The sequence below is a fragment of the Spea bombifrons genome, chromosome 13 (assembly GCF_027358695.1).
Source record: "Spea bombifrons isolate aSpeBom1 chromosome 13, aSpeBom1.2.pri, whole genome shotgun sequence".
NCBI classification, from domain to species: Eukaryota; Metazoa; Chordata; class Amphibia; order Anura; family Pelobatidae; genus Spea; species Spea bombifrons.
In genome coordinates, this window is record NC_071099.1 from 13,572,529 (window position 1) to 13,594,591 (window position 22,063).

Genomic DNA, 22,063 nt, shown 5'->3' on the forward strand with positions numbered 1-22,063 from the left:
AAACTTAGAACATGATTGAAACTATCAACTTTGACTACAGACTACATTTTCTCTTGGGCTAATACGGTGATGTGTATTTTTTATTAATGGTAGGGGTATGAGAGGTAATCATGCTAAATATTTTATAATTTCATAATTTTTACTTTAAAGTTCCATTTTGGAATTAAATTCATTGTTACATCACCGGCTGGAGAGACAGCATCTTTCGGTGGAGTCTGCGGAATGTCATGCATTATGATGTCACAGAATGCATTGTGACATCATAAAGGCTGGGCAGAATAAACTGAGGTGCAGAGCTCTTCGTCCCTCATTCTACTCAGAATCGAGTAGGCGATTGGATCTCGGATAACTACTAGTTATTGCTCACATCCAAATCTCTTTATCATCTGGGAACATGATCCGTTCATGTCCCTCCATTGCTCTGCTGCTGCTCATTACATCTTGCGGCAGAGCAGTTGGATTTTCTGTTGCCCCAACAGGCCCAGCTCCCCTTCCACCTGGTGGAGCTCCCTGTGGGTCACATTGCCGCTGCCATGAGCGCGTGCTGTCCTGTGTGGGAAGCTCTGAAGTTCTCTTGGAGAAGATCCCGGTGGTGAAGTCTGAGATTACCACCTTCAACATTCTGTGAGTATGGGAACATGGAGAAACGCTGATACGTTTGGGTAAAAGATGGTAGAAAAGCTCGGGGAGGGGGGGTAATGTATGACATAGAGGGACAGGTCGGTAACACCTGGGGCAATTAATCTAGAACATCAACCTCAACTGGGACTGCTTGTGGGACTGCTGATGATTGACAGCAGACATTGTAGACCAAATACAGACCACGAGAAGTTGTCCTGAAGCTCAACCACGTAACACGAAGATACATCCGATCCGACAGAAAAGTGACTCTTTTATTTTCTCCTTTTAGTGACTTCAAAAACAACCGGATCGCTTCGATTGAGAAAGGAGCTTGGTATTCCTACCCTTGGACTGAGACCTTGTGAGTAATTTATGGGATTACCGTGTAAAAAAAGTTCATTTATATTCAGAAAAAATGTAAAAAATGCAGAATATTAAACATTTTGGGATTCCATTGAGTAGATTTCAAATATCTGCGTTGTGATTGGATGTCATTATATCGATGAAGATATTAATTCCCCTCTTTGTTTTTTTAAGAATCCTGAAGAACAACCTCTTGGAAGAAATCCACGTGGACGCCTTCGAAGGACTCCAGCTGCTGAAAGTCCTGTAAGTTAAGGTTTTTGTTTAAAGGATAAGAACCCCTAGAATTGCTTCTTCTCCTTTCCTTCATTTATATAAATCCCCCCCCCCACGGCTCGTGTTAATTGTAATTTTGCTGCCGTTATTAACGCCGTTTTTTCCTCTGACAGGGACCTGTCCTGCAATGAGATCAACAGGATCGACCCGCGTGTCTTCCATCCGGTCTCGTTTCTTCGCCATCTGTAAGTCATGTTTAGTTAGATGTGTAAAATGTATGCGTCCCTCTGAGCACGCTGAAGATTACGTGCAATCTGCAGAGAGTGCTAACAGTGGAGGAGTTGCCTTAGCAACCAATGGAATGTTCCTTTCTGCAAGAACAATACATTGGTTGCTATGGTGATAGCATCACTTTTAAAACCTGACAACAAAATCTCTCCTTCTCTATACAGGGATCTCTCTGGAAATGCCATCACCAATATCCAGATTGGCACCTTCCAGACTTGGCACCATCTCCAGTTCTTGACTTATGTGTAAGTATCACGGCCCACGTGGGCTACGCTGACGTATTTAAGGCTTGTATTTTGGGGGAAGGGTTTGGGAATTCAGCAGAGCGAGGAATGATAGTTTTAATGTTAAATTTAGATACAAAAGTGTAGATGGAGCAGCAGCTTTAAGACGGGGAGGGCATTGATGGTATTGATAGAATGTATCAGGTTCTCGCACGCAGTACATAATGGCTTCTATTTGTTTGCTTTCAGGACGTTGGCCCAAAATCCACTGGAAGACTTCGCAGATAGATCTCTCTTCCACCTGAAGTCTTTGGAACATCTGTAAGTACGAGGAGTGATTTGTAAAAAACAAGAAATGATTTATAACTGTTTTAGAGATGGAGCCGACGCAGGTCTGGGATCCTCCAGGAACACTCAGCCGCACACAGCATTGTCTGCCACGCACGTCACGCTCTACCACACTCACCAATCTCTGCCATATATCACTCTATATACCACCCCATATCACGACACCCAATAAACGCCCCACATAGGGTTATTTATCTTATAGGAGGTAAAATGGGGGAATTGGGAAAACATCCACTTCACGCTTTCTGTGTATTTCTTTGCAGGGATTTGGGCTCCTCCAGGATTCCGTTCCCGGCTGTAGAGGCTCTAATGATGTTTCCACCTCAACTGAAAAAAGTGTAAGTACCGCCAACCAATTTATCGGCGATTCTTTAAATCAAAGGGCAGTTAGCAGTAACTATGGGGTATATTTAGTTACCCCTGCCGGGCCTCACACCCAATGTTAAAGTAAATATATAGTATTATGAGTATTAGAATTAGTATTATTATTTATTTAATATTTAAGTTAAAATATTTCAGGCTCTGGTGAAATGCGTCAGCCCTATAAGCTGCGTCAGGTCCGGGACCCGTCTCGGTTTGCGGTAAAATGGCCGCCGGGATCTAATAAAGATCTATTTGTAGGAAACGTCATTCGGTGGGTTCGAGTTCTGTGGATTCTCATGTTTTCTGTGTGATCTTCTCTCTTTGTAGTGTGTTGCCTCTTCACGTCGTTTGCTGCCTGTGCTTGGCTGAGATGGACACCGGAAACTTTAGCGAATCTGTGGACCTCCACTGCGACAACATCTGCTACGGGAACGCCTCACACTGTGGTGAGTGTCTGCGCCACGGACGTGGTGGGTCATTGTGACCGGCGGCAGAGAATCAGTCGGGGTATTTCACCCATCGCCCCATGAAAACTCGGCTGTCATATGTCCCCATTCATATATATGACATCATCTACGCCTCATGATTAGCAATCTTTTAAATAGAAAAAAAGTACACATAGAAATGAGAAGTTTCAAAAGTGGAACTCTCTAAATATACTGACGTTGTATGATTTTCTCATCTAGGACCTCATGGGAATCCATTTGAAGATGAGGTGTTCAGGCAGTCCCTAGCCGAGCACAGAAGACACGCTACCGACACGCTGCGTGTAGAACCGGAGACATCTTCACCGGCCTGCGAGGAGGGGAACATCGAACCCGACGTCACCGCGGAAGAACATCGGCGCTCTCGAACCAACCCACGCACCCGAGTACGAATAACCTATAGAGGGATATTTTTGTTTAAGGGGTGGGGCTATGGGGTGTGGTTGGGGTGGGGTTAGGGGTGTGGTTGGGGCGGTGCTTTGCCAGAAGTTTTATGTCACCTCGACATTGATGAGTGAAACGGAGAAAAGTGACATCTCTGCTTTAACCCTTTAGATAAATTTACCCGAGTTTATTAGACAGTAATTACTAAGACTTCTGTCCGATCACATTAATATTTAATATTATTGAAACATTTTATATGTTATGACTTTTTTTTCCCATGAAAAAGCGCATGTTTAAAGGGAAGTCACATAATTACACTGGAGATTTTCCGGTATCTCGATAGAATTTTTAATTCCCCAACGATGTAAAGTGTTTTAGTTTTTATTAAAATGTTGGGTTTTTTTATCTGTTTTTCTAGGATAATCCCGGTTTCTTTAGGCGGCACCTCGCTAAGGAGATTTCCATCGGCATTGCCGGTTTGGTGATCGGTGGGATCTCCCTGTTGGTGAGAAAGGTAATTGTGATTATGTTTTATATATCGGGAAGGGGGGTCATAACACATTGACACAAGGGGTAGAAGAATCCCAAATAATTCTGGCGTAGGTTCTGATGCCCCCGGTTCCTCGTAGTAAATTTTGCACATAATGCTGGCGGGGCAGTTTTTGAGTCTATTTCTGGTACAGATTAACAGATATACAACCATCCCAATTTATAGTCATCGGGGGGGAATAAAGGGGCCACAAGCACATGGTGGATGCATCGCCTAAAACACCCGGTGCACATTTTATTTGATTGGATAATTTGTATATATTTATAACCCAATCCGTGGCCTCCCGCTGTGACGCTGCACAGTCTGTGTCCAAAGCGTTATGTTTTGGTCAAAAGAAAAATAGCCATGAAGATGAATTAATCTAAATATGAATTATTTTTCACAGCTGTGCTGCAAATCAAAGACCGAGGAGCCTCCAGAGATCATCCGCATGGAGGAAGGGCGCAGGTAAGCGCGGGAATCCATGCATTATATTTCTTTTTTATTCATAAAATTGCCGTTGAGTCGGGGGAGGGCGATGGAGTGAAGCCGAGTTGGGCAGCTCTATAGATGAATTGAGTTATTGGCCAACTTGCCCCCCGTGAGAAGTCGAGTTGAATCCAGACACAGAGTTGGTTTTCAGTGAATTAACGACTTTAATTGACTTTAATGAAGAGAATTTGCGCATTATTAGCCAACTCAGCCGGCCCAACTCAGGCAGTTGTAGTTTCTACAGATTTATAGACGATGGGGATGCAGGAAAATTCCGAGCGCAAAGTATTAAACGTTTCCCGTTTTATTTATTTTAGCGGAGCGACCGAAGCAGATCAGTAAAGAAGATCAAGATCTGGACGGGGGAAGAATGTAACATCTGTTCTCAAGTAACATCTCAGAAGAAACAGCTTCTTCATCCAAGGAGAAATCCGACCGCCATTCTGGGGTGAAGAAGGAATTTTTTCCCCCAGTTTGTTGCAAAATTGGAAAAAGGCACAAACTGGGGTTTTTTTGCCTTCTTTTGGATTAACAGCAGCGTAAGAACAACACTTCCCCTGAATAAAAACTGGACAACATCTCAGAACCCGTCTCATGTATTTTTTTTTTCTTTATGTTAAGTTATGTTATCTTATGTTCCAGAAAGCGCGTAAAGCTGGGTTTTAACTAATAAGACGATACTGATATATTACTGATATATTCTTTGTACCGGACCAACTAAAATGAAGTGTCTTAACTCGGTCCAAAAGAAGACTTTGGTTTAATCTTCTGAGATGACCTCTTGGTGGTCATCAAGTTAAAAAAAACAATCATTTGAGGAGAAGCAGAAGACCTTTCCTTTTGGTGACTACATGAAGACCAGTAGTGAGATATTCTGATCAATATCCTTGATGAGCACCGTATTACTGCATTTATACTCCAGAGAGTTTTACTGCAACGCAAAAAAAAGCTAAAACCGGGGGAAATGGAAAACAATGTAAATATTTAATAAAACTTACAGCAGCATTAATAACTATAATAACAAAAACATAATTACATTAATCATTAGATGCTGCCGACAGTGTCCAAGCCCCACCCCATAGTTAATTTACTCTAATAATGGATTCCTGGGCTTTATAATATAACATTATTCCTTGTAAGGTGCTGTTTAAATTAATCAGGAAATATACTTTGGGAGATAAAATAAACTCTAAAACAATGAATATAGTGCTATGTGCCCTGTCCTTGAGTCCCACGACTACAAGCTTAGAATAAAACATTCCCTGAGAAAGCACGAAATCTGGCAAAAAAATATTATATGATTATTTTATATATATATGATATTTGGCACAGATTGAGCCGTAACCTTAAACTGTCCTCTAGGAAACAAACAGATGAGCTGAAGTAAAACGGATTCAAAAAATCTTAGTAGAACTTAAAAAACTGAATTCTGGTGACAAAATATGTGACAGGTATAGATCAAGTGGCAAGGGGGGGCTGGAGCCTTTTTGGCCTGGGGGGGCAGGTAAAGTCAAGAGGCCCCATCGTCCCCCTCGGTAACATATATACTGCACACATTTAACACGTTCTCACACCAACACATGCTAAAAACATTTACACATAAACACCCATGCTAACACATGCATACTTACACATATACTTCAGGGTTTCTCTTGAGCTATACATTTCTTGTAATTCTGGAAGCCCTATGGTTATATTTTATCCACTTCAAATAATCTTACACAGCTCTGTCAACAAGTATACTTCTATGTAGACACTGAATATATCTAGGCAGCTTTATGGAGATCGGCACATGAGTATAGTAGGTACATTGCACCATTTGTGACACTTCTACTCATTACAAAAAGATACATGTAACAGGGAAAAATATTCCTGAGACACCCGTTGTTTTGAGTGAAATCTCCAGCTCCATCTGAGACTCCCCTCAAAGTTCTACACATAAGGTTTTCTCCTTAAAATGTCTTTAAATTGGTCCTTTTCTCCTTTACAATCTCGCATCTGCCAGGTCGTAGTATTCTAAAAGATAAGATAGCACAGAGAAGCGGGATTTCAGATAGTATGTATTCAGTCTCTCCCAGGACGTGGTCTACCTACTCCCTGCCCACATTTCTCTGGTCCCTGCCCAGTTGCCACCCACTAGAGGCTCTCTCTCCCACCCTTATATGAAGCCACTCCACCAGAAGCTACTCTGGGAAGTTCCTTGGTATGCCTGCAGGTCTCATTTACACTGATCAATTAGTCCTGGGGTGTCAGTGCTGTCACAGATGGGAACGGCCTGGTCATCAACAGGGAGGTTGTTGTAACCACTTTCTTTGTGATGCTTTAGCAGGATGGGAAACCTTCAAAACCTTCTTTACCTGAAGCTGGAGGCACATCAGCACCCACTGTGCCAGTGGCACTCAAAGGAGGAGGCGGTGGCACAGCCCGTCTGTGGAGACACATAATAGTTCATGATAAAAGAGGACCTGACGGCCTTAAACTTGGAACCATTGGAACTCAGGAGTGATAAAGGACCTTCTAGTTGACCCCAGACTTGAAATGAATGAGAGAGAGAGTGAGAGGGAAAGAAAAAACCCTCACTGGTCTCCAGCATGTAATGGTGAGCTGGGCGGCATCTCGATGTGTCTCACTGTTGGCTCCCGGGCCTGGATGGGTCCCTGTGGTCGCCAGGCTGGATACACGGGGTACGATGGGTAGTTTGTGGGATACGTGTCATAATGATGATGATACACTACAGGCTCCTCTTCCTCCAGAGCTATTGGGATGATACTGGGCTGCTGGGGCTAGAGAACAAAAAATAAAAAGATATTATCTTGAGAGTAGTGGGAATACTCTAGAGCCTACTTGGCAAGATGGTTCCTACTCTCACAGCTATTATCTCAGGAGACCCGCTTCTTCTACATACCGCGGGTGAAGGTTGGGTTGGTCCGTATCCAAAACTCGACATCGCTGACATTGTCATATTGCTCATGATAACCTGGTGCATCTGTGCGTTCTGAATCATCATCAGCTCGATTAAGTCTACAGGAGTAAAAAAGAATGGATGAGTCAGCAGCAGACATGGAGCAGTTATAGGTCGGGATCGGCACCAACATCGCTCATGGTGGACATTTACTGAGGTCTATGGTGGACAAATTAATGATGTTCTAGTGACCTCACAAACCTTGCCGCGGAAACTTGGCCTATCCCTGGGTGGAGATTATTATATAGGGTAAGCGTATGTGAAGACATTATAGGGCGAGGTTAAAGGGGTAATAGGAGATGTTATAGGCATGGTGATATGGATTAATTTGAGGAGATGTTAGAAAACCTGGAACCTTCAAGGCTCTAGTTTCCAAGAGCCCTCACTTTTCGGGATGCAGGTAGGCGGTCCCGCTGATGGCAGTGGGAGGTGCTGTCAATTTCAGTGGGAGGTCCTGCTGGCATCAGTGGGTAGTCCTGTCAATGTCAGTGAGCAGTCCTGTTGATGTCAGTGGGCAGTCCTGTCAATGTCAGTGGGAGGTCCTGCCAATGTCAGTGGGCAGTCCTGTTGACGTTGCGTGTGGGGCAAGCCCAACACGCAGTGAAAGTGGCCGTGATTGGAGGGGGAGAAGTTTCTCCGTGGTGACCTGGAGGAGCGGCACTCCACCTGGAGAGTCCTCAGGTATGAATTTAGGGAGAAGTTATATGGAGTGATAGGAGGAACTCCATTTTAATATCTCCCCAATTGGCCCATGAGCCTCACTGGCCCTGGAAAATAACAGATTTGGGTGATTGTCATGGTTACATAAAGCAGTGCAGGCTGTAATTTTAAATAAAAGGATAATAAACCTGTACCTTCCTTAGCGCGACCGTGCCTGATTGGGTAAGACGGAGGATGAATGGCCTCTGCAGGAATCTGTTGTATTATCGTTGGCTGCTGAGGAACCTGAAAGCGGATTCCAGTAACCGTATAATAATAAAGCCATATAGATCATAAGTACCTGCTTATGACAATTCACACACATACTATCAGCAGTGGATACCCCCTACTCTATACCCCAAGGTTTGGGCAGCCTCCATAGTTCCTCACCTGGCACCAGGTGTGCCTTAAAGAAAGTGCGGGGGGTTACCCCTCTGGTGGTATTTACTGTTAACGCTATACATGTAACTGGAAACTTTTAAGATGAGCTGCCCCGGGGACTCTTGAAATATTAACCCTTTAATAGCCTGTTGTGAGGACTCTATCTAATACCGGTCGTCATGGGAACCTTGACTTGTCATTATAAAAAGATTAAATGGGACACCTGTATTCAAGCAGGGATATCAACCATAACATACTGGGGGGAAAAGCACCGATTGAGACCCGGAGAATATGCCCCTTCACCCTGAGATTGGGGCAAAAACCCTGAGACTCCGGGGCAAACCCTCAGAGCTCCCAGATATGGCCGTACTCACCATGGATGGAATGATCTGAACCCCCGAGTAGTTATTCTGCCATGATGGGTCATTGTTCCAAGTGTTGTCTGCATCCCATCCCTGAGACATCATGCGAAAAAATTAAACCGTCTCCCTCGGAAAACAGGGCGAGGAGTTGTGGTGGCGACGCCGACTTAAGTCAACAAGCTGTGAACAGCACTCTAATAGAGAGACAGAAGTCTAATGCAGAGAGGCTTGGCCGGTTCTAGGAGAGGTTGCTATGGCAACAGTTTGTACACAATCTATTGTCCAGCTAAAGTCTGGAACATATACTTTTAACACACAGACTGCGTTCCCGGGTCTTGTATAAAAGCAAAACATGTGAAATTATTAAATTTTGCATTATTTTCTTAAAAAAAAATCTAATTAATATGATTTGGATAAAAATTGTGTAGTAGAGTTTTATTATCTTCAAAAGTAAATATTTGCGCATGTTTTTTAAAGAAATGTTATTAGATAAATGATACAATATGTTTTTAGTAACAACACACTTTCAGGGATCTATTTCACCAATTTAACAATATTATGTATTTAGATTTATATTATTCTGGTTCTTTAATGAATTCAAAGCAATTTTAAAAGTTCATTTAATTGATTGGTTTACAGAGAGGTCAATCATTCGCCCTTCTCGTTTCAATCACTCAAAACGGCAGCCAATAAGAGCAATGACGTGCGTCCATCGGGTGGGCAGGGGCGCAACAATCATGGCGGCCGCAACTGCGACGGCCCCTTTAAAAGCTACCAGCGGCGGGTGACGTAGGCAAGCATTTTTGTGGACAAAGATGTCACAGACAAGATGTCTGTGGGGCTAAGGTGGCACAGAAAAACTGTTTGGGGGGCAAAGTCGGCACTGTGGGACATGCTACTTGGTGAAGTTAGGGGGCCCTGTGCAGGGCCGGCCTTACGGGTGTGCGACCTGTGGGGGGGATAGTGAGAAGGGGCGAGGGGGTAGTGTGAAGGGGCGGTGGGGGGTAGTGAGAAGGGGGCGCCAGAGGAGTAGTCCGCACAGGGCACTAGAACACTTAAGGCCGGCTCTGGCCCTGTGGTTCCTAGTTAGCCCCTGCAGGTGGGTTCCTTGACCAATTGGATTTTATTTCCTAGAGGGGTTGTTTGTGGCTAACAAGCTTGTTGCTGTGTATATAACGCAGCGATGGATCCCGCTAAGAGTTCTGCTGCGTAAATATTTACCCGCCGCTGGAAAGTGTATCCGTCGCACTTACAAGTAATTCACATTATTTACCTGCACTTGGAGAGTTACACAACCTGCTGGGCAACACAAGCAACACGGCTTTATTTTGCTCGGCGCTCTGACATAAACACACCTGGGAACTCTTTGGCTCCCGAGCCCCCCCGGAGTGACCCGTGGTTTCCATGCAGTGACCCAAAGACCCCGAGAAGCGGTGCTTCACCCGAAGTCTCCGAGCAAAACCCAGAGAGTTCCCAGATATGGACATAAATAAACTAGAGATGTATGTATATAGGTGGGGATGAGGCACAGGTGGAGCGGGAAGGGGTCTGGTTGAGATGAGACCACCCATTCGCTTTACCTGAAGCGGGAGCCGCAATGGAGATCTGTGCTTCCCACGTCGGTCAGAGTGGATCAGAAGATTCCCCAACTAACTGGCCCATGATCCCCATTACTGGCAAAAGCGGGCCAGCTACGCGGGCCAGTGCCCGAAATTCAGGACTGTCCTGTGAAATCCAGCACACCTGGGAGTTATGATGTTACTTGAACCAATTGGTTAGACTTGGACCGTAGGCTGAAAGCTGGCATCCCTCCCCATGTTAATATTTTATATACATTATTACATTATTATATCATTAATGTAGTAGATTAGAAGATGTAGATAAAACCCACTATTGTACACAAAAAAATAATAATTCTACTGTATTGACTTAAAATATACTAAAACTGACAGTTCGAAAACAGCAAGCAAAAGAAAAAGATTAATATTTTTTTTATTTTACATGTTACCCATCTTTTTACAGAAAAAAAGCATAAAAAATATGTGTAAAAAATATAGTATTCTAAACAGTCAAATTATCCATTTTATATTTTTTTGTAAAATTATAAAAGATTAACTAAAAGCTAATTTAATTGGTTACTAAGAACCAATGTAGTTCCCATAGGTGGACACTAGGTGGCGGTCTAGCACCTTTTCCATTTATAATGATCTCTTTGACATTATATTCGTTAAGCCTTCCGAAGCTATGATGTCATATCCAGCCATTAGCCGCACTTTCGTCATCAGGCGGCCGCTAACCTTAAAGTGCCACGGCCACCCTGTCTTTGCCGGTCCTGCCCTGGCTAATATATTTACTTTCAGTTTACAATACAACAAAGCGGTCTTCAAATAATAAGCAACGTAGTCTACAGACAGAGGTGCGATAGGTATGAACACATAAGGAAATCAGGTCCCTGGCCTGTGGAGCTTACAGTCTATTTGCTTTCAATTCCCTTTTATAAGGGCAACACATTTTTAATATCCAGCTGCTATTTTTTTATATTTTGTGGACCTTCTATGATTCTGATGTTAATGTTCACTTTTTAAGCACCCTGTAGAGTTCATCACCGAGTCTCTCTCCCGCAGTGTGGGCTAATTTTTCCAGCTTATGATGGACCGGTGTGCTGCTTCATGGTGGAGAGACCTTGGATGTCTCTTCTTTAGATACTTCCATCTGCAGAACTGAACTTTGAGGTCCATTAATATTATGCAACTCCATCTTCTCTTGGACCAACATGAAGGTATCCATAGTGGAAATTATCACTAGCTACTGGCCATCTCTCTATGCCTCGCTCTGCACAGAAATTACTCTTAAAATTAACTTGTAAAGTGATGCAAGTATCCATACTGTCAGCATATTTATACCCAATACCATTCAATTACTTAAAGGTGTTGACGTAGCCTCCAGCTTCATCAGAGGTAGCCCAGGAGGGTACGTAAAACGGAGGTCGGACATATTTATGTGAAGTTGCCTTGCCTGATGGATAATTTTAGAAGACTGATAGTTTTAGGGACCTCAATTTTATATGAAATAAGACAAAAAGTTAGGGTTCTAGCTCACTAGGTTTGAAGTCCATGGGATATGGACCAAGTCTAGGGATGTGTCCAGACGTGTTCATTGAGAATCTTTTCTAGAACACATTCATTATCTGGAAGAAACCTGGAGGGGCCAGGAATGTGATGTCAGTGTATGGAATGTGACAGTTCTAGAGGAAACATTGTGTTATAATTCCAGTCGCTGTCCTGTTGTGTGAAGCAGGGTGCCCTGTTATCACCGTGATGGGGTAAAAACCTATTTCCTTCATTCTACTCAACCCTTTTCCCTTGTCATTAGGAATCATTCCAGAGATTAAGGACACCAGAACCGGCTTTAAACACAGATACAAACCTGAATTCGTACAAATATGTGTCACCCCAGCGTGACGTATAGGTGCAATAAACTGGGTTCAGAGATACTTAAAAGCAGTTGTTGCATGTTCTGGTATCTTCAAAGAGTTGGGACGCCAGACCACATAGGCATACCAACCCAGGTTCAGCTGTGGTTCATCACGGGGCGAAACTTTGAGGACAAATAATGATATCATTAAACCTATCAGCCTGGTGCCGTGCATTTGGGAGATAAGGGTCCCATGGTATGGATGTGATTAGATCTCTCAATTCCCAAGGAACGAGACCACCTAACACCATATATGTCTCCAGCTTTAAAGAGACAGGTCAGCCTCGTGAACAAATAATGCGTAATAAAAGTACTTTCATAGCATTCATTGAACGGGCAAAAATCATAAATAAATAACCTTCAGAAGAAGTCTCTTCCGTGGCCTGGTGTTTTGCACCACTGATTGGCTGTTTGAAGGAGCCAATCAGTGACAGAATAGCGTTGCCAGCTCTTTCTGTGGCAGGGTTTCGTTAGCCCCCCCCCCGAAACCTTGCTGAAGCAGCTAAAAACATTTTGTGCGCTGAAAATAGCAAGGGTGGTGAAAGGGGCCAATAGGGGGCAAACAGGGGGATGCCCAATTTGGTATGAAAATGGATGATATGATGATTATAATGATAATATTTTATATACCGGTAGTAGGACAGTAGTGCAGAGACTATCCACAAGAGGGCAGCAGATTCACAAATGGTACCAGGTAAGATCTATTAGAGCATCAAACAGATCTATCAACAGCAGATCTATCAACAGCAATCAAAATAAATTAAAATAACAGGTTAATATTTATTAATGTGCGCTTGTTAGGTGGAGGTTTGTATACTTCTGTGTTTTCCTGCTTGAGAGGGACAGACCATCTTTGGGGTACAAATCTCTTTCTCTCTCCTATATATATATAGGTTAGGGAGATTAACAGGAGGACAGCGGAAGTAGCGACTTTGCTTTACATATAACTATATATATATATATATATATATATATATTGGAATGGACAGTAGTGATGTTCTCTGGTGTAGGGTGGCAGGCCCAGGCCGGCGGAAGCCCTTCTGTCATATAACAGGAAGCCAATCACCCTACTGGGCACTAAGAGTCCTCGTAGCGCCATTGCTTAACTCCCCAACCAGCCCATTAACGCTATGGAGGACCGTGTCGAGTGGCATAGCCGTGACAGCCTTGCTTCAACTTGCTTGGCATCCTTAAAGGGCCGAGCGACGGTATATGTGACCATATCTGGAAACTCTCTGGGTTTTGCCCGGAGACTCTGGACGGAGTGCCGTTTTGAGGTCATCACAGAGAAACTCTGTATTCAAGTATGTATATGACATCATATCCTGGCGCTCAGAAGAAAGATGGTGGCACACAGGGGGCAGCTAGTGGTGGTCCTTGGACATCGCCATAGAGTAATATGGCACTGACGCCAGGGTCTCTTCCCTAAAGACCATGGCATATTCACTAAAGTTTTTAAAGGATCCATTTAGATTGTAAGCCCCTCTGAGCCGGTCCCTCCTCACCTGTTGTCTCTGTAAGTCAAATTGTTATGTTACATACTACTTTTTGTCCTGTCCACCCATTGTACAGCGCTACGGAATTTGATGGCGCTATATAAACAATAAATTATAATAATTATAATAATTTAGCTCTCCTCATGGTTGAATGACATAATCTCATCTTTCCCATGCTGAACGCTTACCACCCCGTGTTCTCCGTAGTTTAATGTCCATCAAACCAATGGGCACGTAATGCATGCCGGGCTCGCGCATGGTGGCCGATGCTCCGTAAATGGTTAATCCACAGGACACACCCACTCTACAAACCAGTAGTATATTTGAGTTACGTTATCCGCCGATAAGCAAAAATCTAGGCGTTTACCAAGTTTTTGGTCGTACATTTTAAAATGTGATTTTTTTATATTTTTTTCACATTTTTTTTATATATTCTATAAAATTCTATATTAATTATTCTATAATTGGTCACATTTTTTAACTGCGGAATTCTTTAGGAAACATACATTTTATTTGGTAGGATTTAAATGTCCAGTTTAATGGCGTTATCTCAGCTGGAATGTACTAACCGTGACCCTGATCTCTTTACATTAAGACGTTATTTTCTATTCATTATTTTTGGACAAACCAACAATTTGACTCTTTTGCCGCAAGGCGTTAGAATTTACAGCTCTTCCAGGCCGGCCTCGAATTTCTCTTTAACGGGCTCTTTCCAGATTCAAATCTCCTATTACCTGCGAACAAATTTGAAGCCGGCGGATAACTTGGCGTTCTGTATTCACAAACGTTACATTTTATAACTTTTCTCGCCTAGGCAGAACCAATTTGGGAGACTTCAGAGCCCGTAAAAAAAGTTTACGCCCGAAATAATAAAACAATTTGCAGTTATTGCAGGGTTAGGGAGATTAACAGGAGGACAGCGGAAGTAGCGACACCGCTTTATTTTATTTTAAGGGTTCGACCGTGGAGACTCGGACGAGAACGAGGAAAAATGTCAGTTTAGGGCTAATTATTGAAAAATCCTCCAATAAATTAAAAGCCAGGGGAGGGTGGTATATAAGCGGAATTATAGTAGAAGCCAATACAGTGAGGGTATTAAACATACATGGGATAGGCATACGGCTCCTGAATCTAAGACGAGACCAACGACTCATTAAGGTTTGAGTCTAGATGGGCCACAATGGGGCCGATCTCCCATGTTTCACAGCTTATTAAATTATTATATTATTATTTATTCTTCTTGAGACGAGGAGGACGGGTATACTTTGCCTTCAGCTGATAGAATTAAACACGTGCTTCCCTGGTTCTAGCAGAAGTACCCCGTGGAGCTCCTGTAATTAAGCAGACCCCAGGAACGAGAAGTCCGTTCTAAAGCCGAATCACTCTTTTGAAGAGATTTTTGGATCTCCCAATCTCATAACCTTACATTTTTTTGTAGCCGCGTCCAAAAAAAAACACAAAAAACCCAAAACCCATTGAAAAATTGACTTCTTCATGCCCTGGGCTTATCTGGACCATCAATGGTCATTTCCTCTGGATTGTAGTATCTTTCCAGCAGGCCCCTATTTCCTTTGTGTCGGCGTGTTTACATTTGTTTTGCCGTTCCTTTGTCACATCTTTTGAATGCATTGTTTCCGATCGGACTGGCCCTAAAGAATGCGTAGGTCCTTTGTATATATAAAGGCCACTAATAATATCATTACCGCGGCCTCCTTTCTCCAGGCTGTCTCCTCCGCAGTGTCATCTACTCCGCCTTCGACACATTTCGCTTCCCTATACCAAACCCCTGCCGTTCACATCAAGGTCTTCCCAACAAAGAACGAGCTCCATAAAGGATTATTAGGGCCCCCAGCACACTTTTCCGCCTATTCAGGAAGGTGGATCCGTCTTAAGAGGTCCTTGGCTGATACGGCTTCGGATAATATCAGTGATTCCATAAGCCGACAGCGTTAAGTAATAATTACCCCAGAATTGGGCATTACCTGGCCATTAATAGGTCATCGGAAGCATTAAATTAAGATAGACTGTTGCTGATCTACCCGCGATCCTCCACTGGGAAACGCTGTGACCTTATCATGCCCATCCACCAGAAACATAGAATTTTCCGGTGGATCTGCCCCTTCCGGCCCACTCTGGTCTGCCCGTTTCACCTGCTGTAAAGACTTAAATCTTAATCAGTCGTTGGTCTCGTCTTAGATTCAGGAGCCGTATGTCTATCCCATGCATGTTTAATACCCTCACTGTATTACCCTCTACCACTTCTGCTGGGAGGCTGTTCTGCTTATCTACCACCCTCCTAGTAAAGAAGTCGTTGGAAAATAAATATAACAGAATATCTTGTATTGTGGTTACTCGGTCCAATATTTCTTTCCTCTCTTGTTATAATATGAATAAAGGTGGATACTGTACATGAACCATAAAATAATACAAAGACAAGTAGTGTAAGCCTAATAACAGAAGCTGTTCGTAGAGAGGGTAGTAGATTAGTGGAGCAGCTTTCCAGGAGAAGTGTTAGAAGTTAATACAGTGCATGGGATAGACATATGGCTCCTGAATCTGAGACGGGACCAACGACCGATTAATGTTTGAGTCTTTACAGCAGGAGAAGCGGGCGACTAGACGAGGGCCGACGGGGGCCGATCTGCTGGCAAATTCTGTGCTTATGAGGACTGGAGTCTAATGCTTGAGTTACAATGAGTCGGATTCAATGCAGGAGATAAATCTTTCGCAAATAATTGAATAGAGATCCTATCCATAGACTGCAAGGGGAATAAATAAGATAAAAAAAAAAGAAAGATTATTGACTTGGAGATAAAATGTATCACGTTGTTTTATCTCTTTTTTTTATTGTAGTGTATGGGAGGATTGCTATTCAAATAAATGTGATAGTTTTATCTCTGGCATTGGATCTGGTATAATATAACTGTTGGTTATTATCTGAAATAAAAATGTGCAAATTGGTACTAAAATACCATATATATATATATATAAAAATAAATATTTTTTTTTCAATATATATATATATATATATAATATATATATATATATAATATTTATAACCTTTGATAATGTAAACCAGTTCTATATTTTAATTAAAAAAATAATAATAAAAAACAAATACATATGAAAATTCAAAGGAATTTAAGCTTTTCAGATCGGTGATACCCCTTTTAACCATCACGTTAAACCCAAGAGGGCGAACGGCTCCTTGCCAACCCCCCCCCCGGACATGGCACACTAGGCCTACGCCGGAATACTTCCTGCTTCCTGCTTTATATATTGGTGCTACTACAGCTAAAGCAGAAACCACAAGAAAAAAAAAGACGATGACCAAGAAAGAATAAAGAGAATCCATCGTTGTAGTCACCTGACTGCTCCTGGCTTTCTTCATGTTATAAATTTACCCTCCCATTATAATTAATTGAAATCTTTGAAACATCATTGTTATTAAATTCAGCAAAATAACCATCAAAGTACTTTTAAATAAATAAAAATCTATATATTTTTTGTAAAACAATAAATATTGATATTTCAGTTATTGACTAGTCACATGTTGTAAATTCAGAGGGAAAAATACGGGTTTAGTGAAGTTTCCTTTATTATTATTATTATTTGGTAAAAAAAAAAAAGGTAGCCGCACCTGTCACCCCATTTGAATGCTTCTTAATTTATTCCAAATTATATTACTTAACATATCCCAACACGTATTGTGTTAGCGTTACATTTACCATTGTAATAACTATTTTTGTGTTATTTTTGTTACCGTCCATTGACCTGAGATTCAGGTTGAGGGAAATGTCTCCGAGGTGTGATGCTTGGGCCAGCTCTTACCCCTTCACGGGTTTTAATGTTATTGTATGGAGTTCATGTACCAAGGTGTGTGAAATCTCTCCTTTCATGAAATGGAAGCTGCCCCGACTAACCTAGGAGGCAGGGTGATTCATTTCACCGGAGTGAAAGTTCTCCAACATACGACACATTGATACATCTCCTCATTGTGTTACTCCTTTCCGAGGTGTTTGGGGATTAAGGGCTCTTTCAAACGCTCTTTAGGACTCGCTGTGAGGTGAAAGACACTCTCTCACTTCCAAGGTGCCGGCAAGGTGGCAAAAGGTTGACCAAAAATTAATGGAACCCACCGAATATTTTCCTGGAAGCTCCAGATGAAGACAGTTGGCAATGTTTATCTTGAAACTAGGCCGCATGGAGACCTGGAGACCCGGGTTATCTACCTTGGAGGACATGAGTAAGAATTCTGAGTACAACTAATATAAATATAGAATCTGCTGGCCGATCGGCCCCATTTGGCCCCCGTCTAGTCTGCCCGTTTCTTCTGCTGTAAAGACTCAATATATAGGGTATTTAATGCACCAACACATACTACTCAATGTATAATAAATTGTATGAAGGCCACAGGTATCTGACCCAGAAGAACAATCATCGATGTGCGTTGGGCAACATTCTAGGGTGGAATTAAGTATGAATACAGCTGTGGAAATCACATCTTTCCTGCCCTCACCGTGAGAAAGAAGACATGTTAATATGAACATAAATTAGGGGCCAGAAGTTCGGACGGTTTCTCTATAACATGAGAGGGGTTTGTGTAGGTCGTGAACCCGATTCCGTGATCACTAACAATAATTAAGCAGGAACTTCCCTTATCTCAGCATGAATGTACTAACAGTGGGTCTGATCTGCCTTCATTAAGGTGTATTTTATATTCATTGCTTTCCCACAAACCAACAACTTTAATCCTTTGGGGAAAGGTGTGAGAACTGACAGCTCTTTTCCAGACTGGCCCCGGATTACTGTTTCACAAGTCCTTCCCAGATTAGTATCTCCCTATTACTTGCTAACAAATTTGGAGCCAGCAGATAAAATGGCTGCGTTCGCATTGTATCTGTATTCACAAACGTCGCATTTTATAACCTTTGTCACCTAGGTGGAAACAATTTGGGATGTTTGAGGGCAGTAAAAGGGTTAGGTCCGAAATAGTAAAACAATTTGCAATTATTGCCAACAATGATTGTAGAGTTTAGGGGGTATTATGAGCAGGGGAATGGCGGTGGTGGTGGTGGTGATGTGGGTGGTGGTGGTGGGGGGTACTGATGCCACTTTACATATCATTGGGAAGACCTCCTGTGTTTCAATGTTTCCAATCTCGAAAACGGAGGCGGGATAAGGGGAAATGAAGCAAACGCAAGATTCTATCTACCATTTGCGCCACTCGGCCTCATTAACCAACCTCACAGCAGTATCTGGAATCTTCCTTACAAGTTACTTACATAAAGACGCAGGGGACTGTTTGCTAGAGAGGGACACGCATCTCGCTTTGTTGATGTTATTGGTTTGCCGGAGTAAATCTCATGTACGGTTGTGTGTTTTCAACTTCCCGTGAATAGGCTTGTTGAAATCTTCTGTTCCTGAACGGAGAACCCATGTGCCAGAATTCTACAGTGACTCGACAATATGGCGGCCTGTTGGCCTTGCCCTCAAAAGGAAATCAACATCTTAGAACTTGAGAGATGTTTCCAAATGAGAAACTGGAGTCCATTCAGAGATACTTGAGGTTTGAGAACATAAGCTCTGCGTAAAATTGTTGGCGCTATATATAAAAAGATAATAATAATAATTCTAGACACAAGTGGACAAATCCTTCGAAATGTTCCGTGAAATCACATCATCGTCACATAAAGCTTGGCTCCCACTTGTCCAGGAAGGCTACAAATTAAAAATCATATTTTAAACATCTTCATTGTATCTCGTGGTTTTGTGTGGATCTGGGGTAATAAACTAAAGTATCCCCCAAACAACAAAAAAAAACCCACCAAAGCTTAGAATAACCATGGAATTACAAAAAATGTGAATGTTGTGTTAACTTCAATCTCAATTTTTTGGGTGAATGCTTTCAAGAGTGTTGGGCCTAAACCATTTACACAACCGTGGCATGCAGGCCCGGAACTGGCCATCTAGCACACCAGGCGAATGTGGCTGCTGCCCGGCATCGCTCCTCTCCGGCAGATCGGGTGCTCCAGTGTGCGGCCATCTGCTGGACATCTCCGGCCTCACACCATGTCAGCATAAAAATGCCCTGTCGTAATATAGACCAGTCTGGTGGCTAAAGGGTGCTAGTATCTCATACCACAGAGACGCATAGCTTTTTTTTCCCCCTATAAATTATATTTATTGAGCATCACCGGATGTAAACAAAGAGATATAATATGTGACCCCATTTAAGACCATAAGCTTGTCCAACCTGGGTTCTCCCCATCGTTTCTTCTCCTGCCCCCAACTACTACTTGCTTGCGCGTTGCACCTGCCCAACGTAGAATGATACCGTTACTCCCTTATTACACACATTCTTTCATTATTAATATTTTTTTATTACTCTAGAGCTGTTTTCAGGTAAAACAGAATATTCAGAACCTCCAGAATGTTGGTTCCACTACAGCTACATTTCTACAACTAATATCAAGAGACCATAACTTGCCCCATCGATGGTCATGCACTTTGGTATGATTATATAACGTACGCATGGGACAGGCATATGGCTGTAAGACGAGACCAAGGACGGGCGGTCTAGATGGGGCCGAATGGGGCCGATCTGCCGGCAGATTCTATGTTTCTAGATTCCGCTTCGTCGCCCTATATATAGGGTTCTGTAAGCCTACTGCTGGCAGAGCTTCCTAATTGTCCCTGGAAATATTATTTAAATGTTAGCTTTAGGGTAAGTCACAGGGGAGGTCCATTCAGGGAAATACTTTTACCCTTTAAAAGCCATCAATAATCTTTTTTTCCCCCCAAGTCTGACATTTACTCCTCCTTCTTATTCACAGCTGTCAGCCATAGAGTCTCTCCTTAGCTTTGTATGACAAAAGGAACCCCACCGTTCAAAACCGAGCGTGCATTTTCACCTTCGACGTGATGCTTCTGAGTCAGATGTTCACGGCAAGGGGGTGATTATATGCCACATTTGGACCCGGAAAGGCACTATATCACAATTATTCATGGATAATCTTACATTTATTTGTACATGCGGGATGGCAAATTGTTAGATATATACGCAAAGCGTTTCAAATGTTATAAATAATATTTATTTCCTTTTTTTCCCTTTTAATTTTTTTTTCTTTTTCTTTTTAATGATTTATTTACCGGGAAAGAGATTTATACCATCAAAAAAGTCTTACTTCTCAATAATGTTTTTTTATAAAAAATTGTGATCTCTTGGGGTTTTTTTTATTTATTTTCCCATAGCTCACATTGAGCAAAGAGTCATTTGCCTTCCCCATGTAACTTATTTTAATAATTTATAAATTAGTTGGGATTAAATGTCCTCATATAAATAAATAAAAACTAAAAAAAATATATATTAAAATGAATTACATGTCATCTTTATATTTATTAAACTATATTTTTCATAATAATTTTGTATTTTCTCTAAAAATATAAATAATATCAAATATATATATATATATATATAGAATGATAAATTTTAACTTTATAATATATTAAATACACTGCAATTTAGAATTTTGCATTTAGATTTTTATGTATGATTTATAAAGAGACATACTCTATGTACGTACCAACTCAAATGACTTCGTTTAATTCTGGTGGCTCTCCTATAGCATAGAATTTATAGTCTTTTCTAATTTTTAAAACACAATTTCAATCATTGAGTGGCAAATAAAACAATAAAATAATAATAATAATTTTTCCTTCTGGGAAAATATCAATTTTAAGTATAAGAAAGCAAATGTTCTAAATAATACCTAAAAAAGATGACCCTGTTACATATAGATACAATCAGATCTTCTTTTCTGCCTTTTTTTAAGTTTTTCATGTCCCTAGCTATTTTTAAATCTCTTTACTGTGTTAAAGTCTTCATATCTGATGGTTTTGCCCAATTACGGGGCAAAATTAGGAAGCTTTGCCAGTGCCGATGAAAGTATTCCATAGAACGTTACCGTTGGATTAGCGTTGACCTGGCCTGTTTCTCCTTTTACCACTTTTACACCCAATTTTCCTTAATACTAAAGAAAAATAGTTATAACTGGTACATTTTTTTCCAAACTCAGGGGTTGGAATTTATAATTAAGAATTGCAAATATTAGGTTTTAATATGATTTCGATGAGCTCGAAATCCCCAATGCGTTCAGCAATTAGGGCAGTAATTTGTATACTGTCACGGTGTATAAATCCAGGGCTTATACACCCCTTCTGGTTCTCAAAGGGTTAAGAAGAGAGAGAGAGAGCATTCACAGACCCTATTCACTAAAATCTGTAGTATAAGGAATACACCATGGCTGGAATTCCCTTTTTTTTACTTTTCCATTTCATTTGTCACTGGAAATTGGTATTTTTACTCCTTAGACA

The 22,063-nt window shown here is 41.7% G+C and overlaps 1 protein-coding gene across 1 annotated transcript; it reads right to left on the minus strand.

Annotated features, from left to right (window-relative positions):
• Positions 1–5,977: 5,977 nt before the first annotated feature.
• PRR29 (proline rich 29) lies at positions 5,978–8,819 on the minus strand. Its single transcript, XM_053453005.1, has 6 exons — positions 8,730–8,819; positions 8,130–8,220; positions 7,219–7,334; positions 6,894–7,096; positions 6,671–6,741; positions 5,978–6,329 (listed from the first exon to the last, which is right to left on the minus strand). The coding sequence occupies exons 1-6, from the start codon at positions 8,817–8,819 to the stop codon at positions 6,298–6,300; spliced, it is 603 nt and encodes a 200-aa protein (XP_053308980.1). The 3' UTR covers positions 5,978–6,297.
• Positions 8,820–22,063: the final 13,244 nt, after the last annotated feature.

Coding starts and splice junctions, on each gene's coding strand:
- PRR29 (XM_053453005.1), bottom strand. CDS start 8,819: ATGTCTCAGGGATGGGATGCAGACAACACTTGGAACAATGACCCATCA. Junction 7,335..8,129: donor GCACGGTCGCGCTAAGGAAG/GTACAGGTTTAT, acceptor TTACTCCTGTAG/ACTTAATCGAGCTGATGATG. Junction 6,742..6,893: donor CCATTACATGCTGGAGACCA/GTGAGGGTTTTT, acceptor GTGTCTCCACAG/ACGGGCTGTGCCACCGCCTC.